This window comes from Ovis canadensis, chromosome 12 (genome assembly GCF_042477335.2).
Source record: "Ovis canadensis isolate MfBH-ARS-UI-01 breed Bighorn chromosome 12, ARS-UI_OviCan_v2, whole genome shotgun sequence".
NCBI lineage: Eukaryota > Metazoa > Chordata > Mammalia > Artiodactyla > Bovidae > Ovis > Ovis canadensis.
Window position 1 is genome coordinate 77791868 of NC_091256.1, and position 14581 is coordinate 77806448.

Here is a 14581-nt window from a genome sequence, read left to right on the forward strand (position 1 = left end):
GCAGTAAGGACCACTGACACCTAATGCAGAGACACATGTGAAAGGAAACAGTATTAACTGAGGGACATATTCTCAGTTACTAAAATATATGGAATGGTCACCTTGCTTACTTTCTCACTTTCCTGATGGCAGGAACCTGTGTTTTGACTTTCTTTTAAATATAGGTTAGTGGTAAATGTACGTTAAGAGCTCAATGAATTCTTTATAGTGAGTCCCATTCATTTGAATTGGGAGGGCTCTGGAGTTATTACTGTGAGGAATATATCTTGTACATTTTCAGCTTCAATGAAAGGTATCTTGACTCTGCACTGGGTCATTTTATCCATATCTTTAATGTTTAAAAAATGTTATAAATATCTATGGATGATTATAAGAAAAAATATGAAAGTATGACAATCATATTTTAGAACAATATAATGCTTATTTGATAGGTTATCAGAATCTTTTAAATAAGAATTAAATGGCTATTACTAAGACATTGCCAGAAGATGAGTAACAAATTGAAGTGTTAGAGGACACGTGTGCTAAGTTGCTTAGGTCGTGTCCGACTCTTTGTAACCCCATGTTACAAAGCCCACTTTACTGTAGCTCACCAGGCTTCTCTGTCCATGGGATTCTCCAGGCAAGAATACTGGAATGGGTTGCCAGGTCCTTCTCCAGGAGATCCTCCCAACCCAGGGATTGAACCTGGGTCTCCCACGTTGCAGGCAGATTCTTTGCCATCTGAGCTACCAGGGAAGCCCTGCTAGAGGGCAGAGTATATATTTTTATTAAATGAGTGAATATATCATATAGGAAAAAGATTTGTTTTACTTAAATGACAACTTTGCTTATAAAACTGATCTTTTTTTTTTACTCATTGTATACATGTATTGAACCAGATATGGTATATAGTCTTACGTGGAGCTTATACATAAAAAAGTTAAAGAGAATTTATCTTTTTGAGAACCAAAAAATTCTGTTTTCTACCTTCATATTTGTTAATTACCTGGTTCAGTTGCTTTGGCTAAATCCCACTGAAAATGACCAAAAACTTGAAAAGAGAGGGGAAGGAGAGAAGATTTGAGGAGTGTTTTTATGCCAATTTTTAAAAATCTTATTTATTTAGTTATTTTGACCTAGTCAGAGAATATTTTCCTAAACAAATTTATAGTCTCCATAGCTGGACAGGCACAGACTGTATTTCTAAACAGCAAAGGTAGAGGCCTGATCAAAAAATAATAGTCAAAAGAAAGACATATGGATGTGAAAAAAGTGAAAATCAAAAGTGGTAAAATTATCAGCAGTTTTTTTGAAATGACTTTTGAGAACAATTAAAGATGTCTTCATGATATTTTCTCAGTAAAAAAGGTTCATTCTTCTATCCACAGCCTCTTTAAAGTTATTCTCACATTTGGAAATGATTTCTCTTGTTAGAACCTAGAAAGATCAATAGAAAAAAACAAAACCAAAGTTACTGTCTTTGGTTTTTTTGCTCAGATTAGAGAAGCTTCACTTTCTATTTAAAATATAAGAGGTGTATAGTTTTAAGCTACAGAGAAATCTGCAGTTTAATCAATTTACTTTCTTTGAACTGTTCTCTTTGTTCATTTGAATGACTAAAACAAATAGTGGAATCACTGCTCAGCCTGGTCTTGTGTCTGTAGTAACTAAGCACGGCTCTATGTTCTTGCCGCAGAGAATCTGCCCGCGTGACGTGGGATATTGAGGAGGTCACTCTGTCTGACGAAGGCCCCTACGAGTGCATCGCTGTCAGTAGTGCAGGGACTGGGCGAGCACAGACGTTCTTCGACGTGTCAGGTAATTATCACTAATTCCTTGGCAGTTGCCTCAGTATCAATGCAGGTATGGAAATGGGATGTTTGTTAACCAGGCTTCGCTCTGTATTAACTTGTGTGACCTGCCTTGGACCAGTTACCTAAGAACTCAGTGCCTTGGTTTTCCCACTCTAAAATGCTGAAAATAGCAGTAATAGTCTCTTTTTTCATGGAGAAATTCTGAGGATTAAGTGAGAGAGTATATGTTAAGCACAGGATAGAATCAGGCACATAGAAACAACTAATAGACATGTTTTTAAAATTATTGTTGTTATTATTGTAGGGGTTTAATATTTTGAAATCCTCATATGGCATTCTCCTTGGAGAAAACAAGGGAGAGATCCATCTTTAGAATAGCGAGGTTCAACTTTCCCTTTCTCTTCCCATGTTTATAATATGCAAAGTGCTTTTGTGGATGGATTTGGACATCTGAGTTGAAGACACTAAGTGTCACATTCAAAAACACAGGACCTCAGTGATTACAGTATTCGTATTGAGAGGGACAGGAGTCGTGCTAATTAATTCACATTTAAATAGTAAGTTTCCTATAAATAGACAAGGCTCTCATTATACTATCATTTTTTCCTCCTATCTCCAGAATTCTTTAGAAACCAGAACAACTACCATATATTATCAGTGATCAAGATTAAGCTACCTACTCAACATATATCTAGAATTTATTAGAAATTTTGTTTTGACTCAGTCATTTTCTGCCTGCCTCATAGCCTAGGGTTAATGTATGTTTAATAGTAACCCTATTCCAACCTAAACGTGCCTGTGGAGCTTTTTTATAACAATGTCTGAACTGTCAGTTTGTGCATCTGAAATGTCAGAGGTGCATTTTCTTGGAAAAATGTAAGACAAAAGAAGCTTTATAACTGTAGGACTGTTTAGAAGCCCAGAGTTTACGTTTATTATCAATAAGTTCAAGCTGAACTTTTAAACTGAGGCATGCAAGCCTGATCTTCTTGCAGTAAATTATTTGTATTCTTCTTAGGAAAATAAAGTTTGTCTTCTGAAAAAATTTAGCAAGTTGACATACATCATAAACTATTCATTTTTTCATCTCCAGTAATTACGAAAAGCACTGGAATCATGTCAACATTCCTCAGCTTCTGGGAAAACAAACACTTGAGCACTTGAGTTTTTTCCCAGCAATATTAATTAAGAGAAGGACAACAGAGAAAAGAGATTTCAGTGAGTGGACTCAGGCGTCTCGCATAAATAACTGGGAAGTGCCAGAAAGGACTTGTGAACTGACTTCTAAGAATTTGGCCCTATGGTATCAGTAACTGCTGAATATACACTCTACCCATGTCCTTGTAGTGTTAATCTGTGCCAGCCAAGCCATGGTATCACTGGGAAGTTGTACTATGCCAAAGCCAGTTTTCAGGAATTGTGTCCCCTTTGCTTAATCATCAAAGAGGAGGCAGAAGTGTGATACGGCAATGACTGTAAAAATAGAAGTAGCAAGGAAGTACCCCTTTGCACTTGAAAGAGTGGACATTTCTTTCTGAACTTTTTTTTTTCTTTTAACCTACCAGCCTTAAACTTCCACCCAGGCCCCGGCTCAGCCATCCTACTGTTGCTACTGACTAGCACAAGAGAATCAGCTGTTTATTCATAGGATAATTAGATGTTATATTTAGACAGGAGTGTTGGGAAGCACAGCATGATGGGATGGTGATGTTTTACTGGTATCACTGTGGACATTATTTTATAAAGTCACATAGCACCTGAGAAATGTTTCAAGGAAAACTTAAGTTCTACCAATATGTTACTTGAATATTTTCAGCATTTTCTTCTAGCCAACAATTTTTAGGATTTTTGGTTCATTGGAAATATTGATAATTTTAAATGGAAAATGGGTGTAAAAAGAATTATACTTCTCTTTTATTGTGCATAAACATATAGAAACAAATGAACAGAACTGCAGAAGCAGCAAAAACCCTTTACACATGGCACTTGGTACTTTAGTACTAGTACAGTCATATTAGTTTTCTCTACTGAATTGATTTATTAGCATAATGCCCCTCCCGCAACACACACACACACACACACACACACACACACACACACACACACACACACACACACACACAGTACTGAAATTTTGGCCTTAAGTAAAATTGCTAGGCTGGAAGAAGCACAAGCTGGAATCAAGATTGCCAGGAGAAATATCAATAACCTCAGATATGCAGATGACACCACCCTTATGGCAGAGAGTGAAGAGGAACTCAAAAGCCTCTTGATGAAAGTGAAAGAGGAGAGTGAAAAAGTTGGCTTAAACCTCAACATTCAGAAAATAAAGATCATGGCGTCTGGTCCCATCACTTCATGGGAAATAGATGGGGAAATAGTGGAAACAGTGTCAGACTTTATTTTTTGGGGCTCCAAAATCACTGCAGATGGTGATTGCAGCCATGAAATTAAAAGATGCTTACTCCTTGGAAGAAAAGTCATGACCAACCTAGACAGTATATTCAAAAGCAGAGACATTACTTTGCCAACTAAGGTCTGTCTAGTCAAGGCCCTGGTTTTTCCAGTGGTCATGTATGGATGTGAGAGTTGGACTCTGTTGGAGAAGACTCTTGAGAGTCCCTTGGACTACAAGGAGATCCAACCAGTCCATTCTGAAGGAGATCAGCCCTTGGATTTCTTTGGAAGGAATGATGCTAAAGCTGAAACTCCAGTACTTTGGCCACCTCATGCAAAGAGTTGACTCATTGGAAAAGACTCTGATGCTGGGAGGGATTGGGGGCAGGAGGAGAAGGGGATGACAGAGGATGAGATGGCTGAATGGCATCACTGACTCGATGGACGTGAGTTTGAGTGAACTCTGGGAGTTGGTGATGGACAGGGAGGCCTGGCGTGCTGCGATTCATGGGGTCGCAAAGAGTCAGACACGACTAAGCGACTGAACTGAAAATTGATTACAGAGTACTTGTCAGGCAATCTTAAATTGTAATTATAGAATACTCTTTTAGAACAGGGTAAGACATGGAAATAATATTGTACCACCTCATCACTTTGTAGCTAAAGAAAGTGAAACCCAGAACAGGCAGGTGCCCCATTTCTGATGACATAGGTTGGTGGTGAGAAGTAGATTCCTGGCCTCCTGACTTTCAGTCCAGTGAGCCTTACTTAATGTCACAAGGCCTATACTTACCATTCTTTCTCAGTTTTGAGATTCCATCTCTCGTCCCTAATCTTAGCCTCAGACATTCTTTCACTTAGGAATGACTACCCCTCATCCTCTCGGGACCAGGCTATTTCCAGTAATTTGTTATCTTAGACTCTTCTGTAAACTGCTATCATTCTGCTTCATCATCTCCCCCATCACCACCCAAGTTATTGATGTAAATATTTCAGTGTGCATAATGTTTATCCTCTCCAGATATTTATGCAGCACTGGTATTGGATGTCATGTTTAAAAGCTCTTCTGCCCCTGGATGTTAGTAGGTTGCTGGTGTTTGACGTACTTAAATATATATTTGAAGAGGAAAGAGACTCTAAGGCAGATTATGCAAGTGAGAGAGTTATCAGGGAGTTTTCTAGGGAAGATCACCCGTGAAGGAGTGGAAGAAATTACATCGTGATGCAATCACAACAGAGGCCTCAGCGGATCCCATGGAGGGCTTTGACGCTGGGATGACCTTGAACTGAGGCAAGAGAGCTGTGTGTTTTTCCTTCATAAAGTGGTCACCAGAAGTGGGCTGCAGTGGAAAGGGAGCCTGACCAGGCACGTCAGCTCCCTTGGCTCTGAGCTCAGTCATAGTCAACAAGCAGAGCAGTTAGGGAAATGAGGGCCTAGGTTCTTGAGAAGGACCTAGGTAAGCACCTGGCATCCCCTGTATGCTGATAATGTGGGAGTTACAGTTTCTAAACATCCCTAGTCTAACTGAAGAAGGTTGTTTAAAAAGAACAACAACAACAAAGGAAATTACACAACACATTTTGTGGTCTTCAGGAAGATGTTGGTAGAGTGTTAACACGTATTCACAAATGCTCACTTCTGGGTCTTTGGTCCATACTATCTTGTATGTTACAGTCATAGAGCCTTGGTGCTAGAAGGGTCTTCTGGATTACGCAATTAGTCATCTCATTTTTCAGGTAGGGAAACATTGTGAATATATTGCCTTTTCTAGGATCGTCCAGGTAAATTGGGATAAAATTAGGCAGCCTGTGTTTACCAGATTCAGCAGGTCAAAATACAGGATGCCCGCTTACATGTGACTTTCATATAAATATGTCTCAAAATATTTCATGAGAGATACAAAAATAGTATATAACTATATAATAGTATATAAAATATATATTATAAAGTATTATTCAATGTTAATCTTAAATTCAAATTTAGCAGAGCATCCTGCATTTTATTTGTCAAATCTAAGTAGAATTCAGTCAGACCTTTCTCACTTTCCCATATACTCTCTCCAACTGATTCATTAACTTTTCATAAGAGGTTTTAAAGACATAGCAGAATGGTAAAAATTACAAATTTTTTTAAAAATTTAAAATAGCATATATTCCTCTAAAAATGTTTGGAAAACAAAGATAAATATAAAGGAAAATATGAAAAAACGTACATATTTCCTTCTCTCAGAGATAACCACTATGGTTTTGGCATATTACTTCCAGTTTTATTTTAGGCTTAAGATATTCATCTGTACTTATATACAGTTTTGAGTAGAGTTGGATCTTGAATATCTGATCTTCTTTCACATTTCAGCTGAGACAGATACTTGGCTTTCCAGCTAGTTTTTTATTGCTGTTATTGCTAAATAATGTCTTGATATGGCAGGTTATTTTAAAGCTTTTGGGCAGAGTGAGCTTTACAGGGGCATTTAGGTTTATCCTCAAACCTAACTAGAGCAGTATGTGATTTTCTCTAGAAATGCTGGTTAAATATTTAATTGGTAAATGGCTTTTGACCACATCTGAAATGAGCATGCATCACTCAATGCCTTTTGTGTATTTGGTCCTATGTGTATAATTTTATTAAAAGTCTATCCCTACTGTTAACTTGAATTTCTTAAACATTCTGCTGCTTCTCTGCGGGAATATTAATTTTACTCTACTGTTCCACTGTGTCTTAATGAGGTGATAATCTCCTTAATGCTGATGCCATTGTATCTTTGCCATATCTCCCATCCTTCATGTGCTGTTTTCTTTAAAACACTAAATAAATGGTCTTAAGTTTAAAAATCCATGAATGCTACTTTCTTCAAAATTTGGCAGATTCTGTAATACTTAATCAGCGTAGTCATATCTTTTTGCCATGCCTCTTTGATGCTTACAGCTGTAATTTATAGATTTGAGTTTTAGTGTGCTATGGTATGTAAACATGCATTTAAAGCATTTTTCAACTAGATGATAATGGAATTCTCCAGGCCAGAACACTGGAGTGGGAAGCCTTGCCCTTCTCCAGGGGATCTTCCCAACCCAGGGATCGAATCCAGGTCTCCCGCATTGCAGGCAGATTCTTTACCCACTGAGCCACAAGGGAAACCCTCGTGATCACCCCATTTGTATTAAAGAATCAGTTCTGTTGTACTGCATCTTTCCTACCAGTCTTTCCTACCAGATATTCAATACGTTCTCATGAAAATTTTAGGCCACCTCTATGAGTGAGTAAAATGACTTCTGGATCTTTCAACTGGAATCTTCTCATTTCCCACAGAACCCCCGCCAGTCATCCAAGTGCCTAATAATGTTACAGTCACTCCTGGAGAAACAGCAGTTTTGACGTGCCTTGTCGTCAGTGCAGTGGGTTACAATCTAACCTGGCAGAGGAATGGCCGAGATGTCAGGCTGACAGCTCCAGCAGGAATGAGGATCTTGGCTAACCTTTCCCTGGAGCTCAGGAGTGTGAAATTCAGTGATGCAGGAGAGTATCGCTGTGTTGTTTCCAATGAAGGAGGATCATCAACTGAGGCCGTTTTCCTTACAGTGCAAGGTACTGTCCCGACAGTGACTTCTGAGTCATGGTATTTTTCTGTTTTCCTTCTTTGATCTCTCTTCCCTTGAATTGTCCATCTGAGGGTATCTATCCACACAATTACAGCGTCGAAGAATAGAATGCTTGTGGACCTTGAGGGTCGGAAGGGGACTAAGCTGGAAACTAAAACATCTCTGGCAAATAGTTGACCTTAAACGCAGTTAATCGTAGTAATTGAAGACCTTTATTTTAAGGGAATAGAAATAGTCTCTGGATGATTTAATAGTTTTAAAATTTCTTATCTATTTTGTGAACTTGAAAAGAAAACTTTAAATTTGTAAAAAATAAAAAGCAAAGTTCCCAATCTGAGTGCATTATTTGCATATTTAATTTACTTTTATAGTTTTAATTAAGTTTTAAGATGTTTCCTATCAAGGTGAAATTTTATTGAAACTTTAACAGAGCTGTTTTTACCTTATGTATCTTAGACACATACGCAGACACACACATACAAATAAGCTAATGATAAACCAATCTTAATTGTCTGTGTAGACTAAGATGTTCAAATAGCTAAAAGCACCAGGGATTGAACCCACACTCCCAGCCATGGAAGGTGAAGTCTTAACCCCTGGACCAGCAGGGAAGTCAATGTGGTCTGCTGCTGCTGCTGCTAAGTCACTTCAGTTGTGTCCGACCCTGTGCAACCCCACCGATGGCAGCCTACCAGGCTCCCTCGTCCTTGGGATTCTCCAGGCAAGAACACTGGAGTGGGTTGCCATTTCCTTCTCCAGTGCATAAAAGTGAAAAGTGAAAGTGAAGTCGCTCAGTTGTGTCCAACTCTTAGCGACCCCCTGGACTGCAGCCTACCAGGCTCCTCCACCCATGGGATTTTCCAGGCAAGAGTACTAGAGTGGGTTGCCATTGCCTTCTAATTGCTACTAAATATGTATGTTATTCCAGACTAACAGATGAAGATCAGAAGCTATTCCCAAGTATCTCTTTCAGTAGAATCCTATTTGGCTTCTAAATGTCTCTAGAGTCTTAATGTAATGAGCAACTTACTACTGGCAGTTTTACACTGTTTCGCTGAAAGGTTTGGTCACTGCCTTAGGAGAGTATTTTATTTCAAATCCTTGATGTGGGAGACTGATTACCTCAGAATCAGGTCTGGCTACTTGGTTATGGTACTAGAAACAACTTTATAACATGCCTCACTTGGTTATAATGTTGTTGTTTAAGAAAGTTACCACTGAGTTTTGAGGTTAGCTCTTGGAATGCTATTAATGGCAAAAAAAACCAAAGTGAAACTACCATGAGACTTAATAAAATGGTTGACATCTGATTCTGGTTTTCTCACTGGTATTTGAGATATGTACTGCACTCCGACTATATGACTGTGCATCTTTCATTAGTTAGATGATCTGCTGAAACCTCTGGGGGAATGTTGCTTTTGTAAATGGTTCAGTGCATTTCCATGTGGTAAACAGCCTAGATATTTGAGTCAATCCAAGTAGTAACTTTAGTTACTAGAGTTTTGGAAGTATATTTTACCAAACTGATTATTTCAAATAGGATACATGGTAATGGACTTCTGAAATATGATCCTGGTTCTTTCCCTGAAGTCTGTTACAATGGGATTTTAAAAGAATCAGAGCCGTCCTTGTTTCTCCAGGTCAACGGTTTAGTCCTTTAGTATCGCTCATTCAATTTGAACAGTGTTTCTCAAACATTTATGGATGAAGACTTTTCCAAGGAACTTTTTAAAAAGCAGATTTCTTACTTCATGCCCAGAGATTCTGATTTCACAGGCCTGGGTTAGGGCCTGGAGATCTGCATTTATAACTGACCTCTCAGGTGGTTTCATGAACAACATTTTCCAAAACTGTATTTGAATCTATTCTAAAGTATGAACCTATGACATAGAAATGCATATTTTTAAAGGAAACCCTAAAACTTTTATCTTCTTTCTGGTAAATAGACCTATTATAACCTAACAATTTAAGTTCTTAGGTTAGATGTCATTAAGTATACAAAATATAAATACAAAACCATATGTCACTATATGATTACTGGTTAGCTTGCATAATCTCTGCCTGCATGCATGCTAAGTCACTTCAGTCATGTCTGGCTCTTTACGATGCCATGGATTGTGGCCCACAAGGCTGCTGTGTCCATGGGATTCTCTAGGCAAGAATACTGGAATGGATTGCCAGGCCCTTCTCAAGGAGATCTTCCTGTCTGAGGGATTGAACCTGGGTCTTCCACATTGCAGGCAGATTCTTTACTGTCTGAACCACCAGGGAAGCCCCTCTGTATAATCTCTAGTGGTGTAAATCTGTTTAAAGGCATTATTTTGTGGCCTGTCTAGTTGATCTTGAGTTTGAGTCAACAATTTTGATGAAAAATTTGTTTTTAAAAATCTAACAAAACTATATTCTAGAATTTGCTAGCACTGTTTATTAAAAATAAGACTCTAGCTATTATTATGCCCTCTGATTATTTTATGCTTGAATACATTATTGAAAAGCAGTGGATAGTTGATGAAATAAAGTGCTGTACCTAGGATTATAATTCATGAGAATATAAGATGCTTGCCAACCATTGACATTGAAACATAAATTGTAAATTAAGTCCACTTTTATGCAGTTACATGTTTTAAAAAGAATAAATCAAAAATAGTTCAAGAAAGCTTAAAAGATATAACAGCTACTTGGATTGAATACACAGTTTAGGAATATTTTTCTTGCTTACAGGAGAATCAATAGCTTAATTTATAACCTCATTTATTTTGCCCTGCCTCCACAGATCTGTTTGGAAACTTCTTCTATCTGTAATACTTTTAAAAGTTAAACATCCAGACTTTACAAGTTTTGGTAGTAGTTTTATGAAATATAATTAGCAAGAATTTTCTGGTTAAGAATAGCATATGTCTAGCTACTGCAGCCTTTTCTCATTAACAATAAAATATAAAGACCTAAAAAAGACAAAACTGAAGAATACCAAAATTCAGTTTCAATCTACAGTGGCAAGAATTGGGGGAGGAATTTCCTATATTACATATCAAGATTGGTGTTTGTGTAAATGAATTCAGTGGAATGAAAATTTCAATCAGCGGTCCATCTCTTTTATGTCCACATGAAAGCAGAGAGGATGTATCTTTGTTTCTTCATTTCTTAGTTTGTTTCAAAAACAAAATGTTACCCTTTAGGAAGCCAGCATGCTATCTACGTAAACCTATCAATAGGAATAACCAGCTAGTTAAGAAACCAGTAGGACAGAAAGTGGATAGGAAGCCTGGCGGCTGCTGCTGCTAAGTCGCTTCAGTCGTGTCCGACTCTGCGACCCCACACTCATCACAGAGCACTGAACCCTGCTCCCTGTGTGATTCTGCGGTTCCCACCAGCTGTCAATTCTGCACATAGCAGTGTATGTATGTAAAACCTAGTCTTCCCATTCATCTCACCCTTCCCTTCCCCCCAGCCCCAGGTCTGCACCTTCATTCTCTACATCTGTGTCTCTATTCCTGCCCTGAAACTAGGTCCATCTGTACATTTTCTAGATTTCTCATTCATGTGTTAATTTACAATATTTGTTTTTCTCTTTCCGACTGACTTCACTCTGTGTGACAGACGCTAGTTTCATCCATGTCTCACCAAATGACCCAATTTCAGTCTTTTTCATGGCTCAGTAATATTCCATTGTATATATATACCACATCTTCTCTATCCATTCATCTATTGATGGACACTTAGTTTGTTTCCATGTCTTGGCTACTGTACATAGTGCAGCAATGAACATTGGGGTATATGTATCTTTTTGAACTATGGTTTTCTCAGGGTATATATCCAGTAGTGAAATTGCTGGAAAACAAATTTATAGCTATCAGGGAATAAGGGAGAGGGAGAGATAAATTGAAAGATTGGAATTGACATATACATGCTACTATACATAGAATAGATGACTTGTGAAGACCTACTGTATAGCACAGTGAATTTTATTCAATACTCTTTAATAACCTACATGTGGAGAAGGCAATAGCATCCCACTCCAGTACTGTTGCCTGGAAAATCCCATGGACAGAGAAGCCTGGTAGGCTGCAGTCCATGGGGTCGCTAAGAGTTGGATACGACTGAGCGATTCACTTTCGCTTTTCACTTTCATGCATTGGAGAAGGAAATGGCAACCCACTCCAGTGTTCTTGCCTGGAGAATCCCAGGGACGGGGGAGCCTAGTGGGCTGCTGTCTATGGGGTTGCACAGAGTCAGACACGACTGAAGTGTTTAAGCAGCAGCAGCAACCTACATGAGAAATGATCTAAAAATCTAGAAAAGATAAATATATATATGTATAACTAATTTACTTTGCTATACACCTGAAACTAATACAACATTGTAAATCAAGTATATCCCAATAAAAATTTTTCTTTAAAAAAGGAAAGTGGAAAACGAAATCGGATAATTACCTTTCCCTAAACCCTTGCAGGTCACATTACCTAGAGTCAGCCACTCAGATGCTCCCTGTGGGAATTTTAATTTTTACTGAGACCACGGACATTTATAAGACTTCAGTTTTGGCAGCATCATAGGATTTTGAGTCCAACAGCAGCAGAAGTAAATGATCCAGTGGCCTTTTTCCATCACTTTAATTCCCCTCACTGACTGTTAGGTTCATTATCAATTTATCAAAAGAGCCTTGAAAGGAAATGCTGATCTCAGAAACTGGCTGTCGAATCAGTTTCACTAATGAGCATGAGAGAATGTGAATGGGTTGATATGCTTATTTCATTGTGTGAATTCCTCACTCTGGAGATAATAATGTAACTAGACACAGGAAATTTTCCCGAAAACCCTGTTTACCTCAAGCATGGTTTATCACAAGATTCAGAACTACAGCTGTGCAAGCAAAATAACAAACAAATAGAAGACATTCATAATTATGCTAGGAGAACAAGAATCTGGATTGATAGATATATAAATGTGATTGTTGGTGTCAATGGAACTATAAGTGACTTTTCTACTTTGCTTTTCTGTACTTGAAAAAGAAGTATTTAATAGAGATGAATTGTTTTAAAACTTTGTATAAATAGGATTTTTAAAGTTTGGAAAATTCTGACATTAATTATATTAGGGAGATCAAATTACGTGTGAGTAGTATATTTTCTTGTTTCTTTGCTATATATTCTGTAACTGTGCTTTATAACTTTTATATTTAAAATAAGATAAAATTTAGAAAGTCAATAGAAGATAATGTAAAAATATGGAATAATTAATAAATTAAATTAGGAAATAATAATGCTTCTCAAAAAAGTGTTGTTAGAAGTTTTGACAGTATAAAAAGTCATATTTAAAAGCTTATGGGTCTGGAATTTTATAGGATTATATCACAGAGTCATCTATTTTAAATCATTTCTGAACCAAAATGAGGAAAAGGAAAAGGAAAAATGCAGAGTATCAATTGATAATTAAATTAGGTTTTCTTACAATGAATAGCCCAGTAAGGGAGTCTTGAAAATCCCGTTATATTTCCCCTGTGCATGATTTTCACAGGAGTACATTTTGATTTACAGAAGTCTGAATTCATGTTTGAATAATAACAATTGAATTTAATTAGTTCATCTGTTTTCCTAGACATTTTAATACTTTGAAGTCTTCCTAGTTAAGCTTTTATTTCTGGAGGTTGACCTGAGACACATATATGTCTCCTTTAAATACTAGTGCCATAAATAATTCTCTTAAAACTTCCAAATCATCACTGGTTGTCAAAAGTTAATTTTATTCAGTTCCTTCGTTCTTTGATGTCGTAGTGTGAATCAGCGCACATGAGTAAGATGCTCTCTTAAAATACTAGGTTTTGCTGATTTCTGTACTAGGGCTCTGATAAGAAGGATGTTTCAGGCTTTAAGATTTGAAGGAATATATTCTAGGGGTATTTTACATCACGTATTTCCTGCAGTGATATCCAAGGAATATGTGGTTTTCCTATAGAAATATTTGCTTTCCTAATTCTTTCTATGCTGACTATAAACTTTATGAAGAGAAAAGTTTAATATTAACTTCACCTGATGAATGTATTCTGCTGACTCCATGGTTAGGGGCAAGCTTCCGTTATAATATGATTCAATTCCATACAGTTAAAATGTAAAAAAAAAGTACGCATTTCATTGTTTTTCTCTTTCATGCAATATGTCTATATCTTGCATAGATCTTACACCACTTTTTAAAATTTATTATTTTTAAAACTTTTTAATTTGTACTGAGGTGTGGCCAATTAACAATGTTGTGATAGTTTCAGGTGAACAGCAAAGGGACTCAACCATACAGATACGTGTATCCATTCTTCCCCAAACTCCCATCCCTTCCAGACTGCCATGTAATACTGAACAGAGTTCCATGTGCTATATATGGTCCTTGTTGGTTATCCATTTTATATATAGCAGTATGTATATGTCCATCCTCAATTCCCTAAATATCCCTTTCCCCATCCTTACCTGCTGGCAACTGTAAGTTCATTCTCTAACTCTATGACTTTTAAAAATAAGTTCCTTTTTATCATTTGTTTTTATATTCCACATATAAGGGATGTCATATGATATTTCTCCTTCTCTGTATCTCAGATCACTTTAATTGCAGATAGAAAGAACCCTGTTTCTCTAAAACTTAGAAGACAGAAACTGTTAAAATGTTTTTAAATGGAAATTATAAGAAAGTTTAAAGAATTATTTACATTATAAAAGAAAAAGAGATATGATGACCTAACAAATACTTCAAATATATGAGAAATTATTATAAAGAAGTTTTACACCAAGGACATTATAATTTTGAGT

At 37.1% G+C, this 14581-nt stretch overlaps 1 protein-coding gene across 1 annotated transcript in view; it reads left to right on the plus strand.

Moving 5' to 3' along the window:
* Window positions 1-14581, plus strand: part of HMCN1 (hemicentin 1) — a 543718-nt gene that overhangs the window by 223957 nt on the left and 305180 nt on the right. Inside the window, exons 10-11 of the mRNA XM_069546297.1 lie at window positions 1679-1800; window positions 7501-7776. Of these exons, the coding sequence (XP_069402398.1) occupies window positions 1679-1800; window positions 7501-7776 (398 nt within the window). The remainder of the gene's footprint in view (window positions 1-1678; window positions 1801-7500; window positions 7777-14581) is intronic.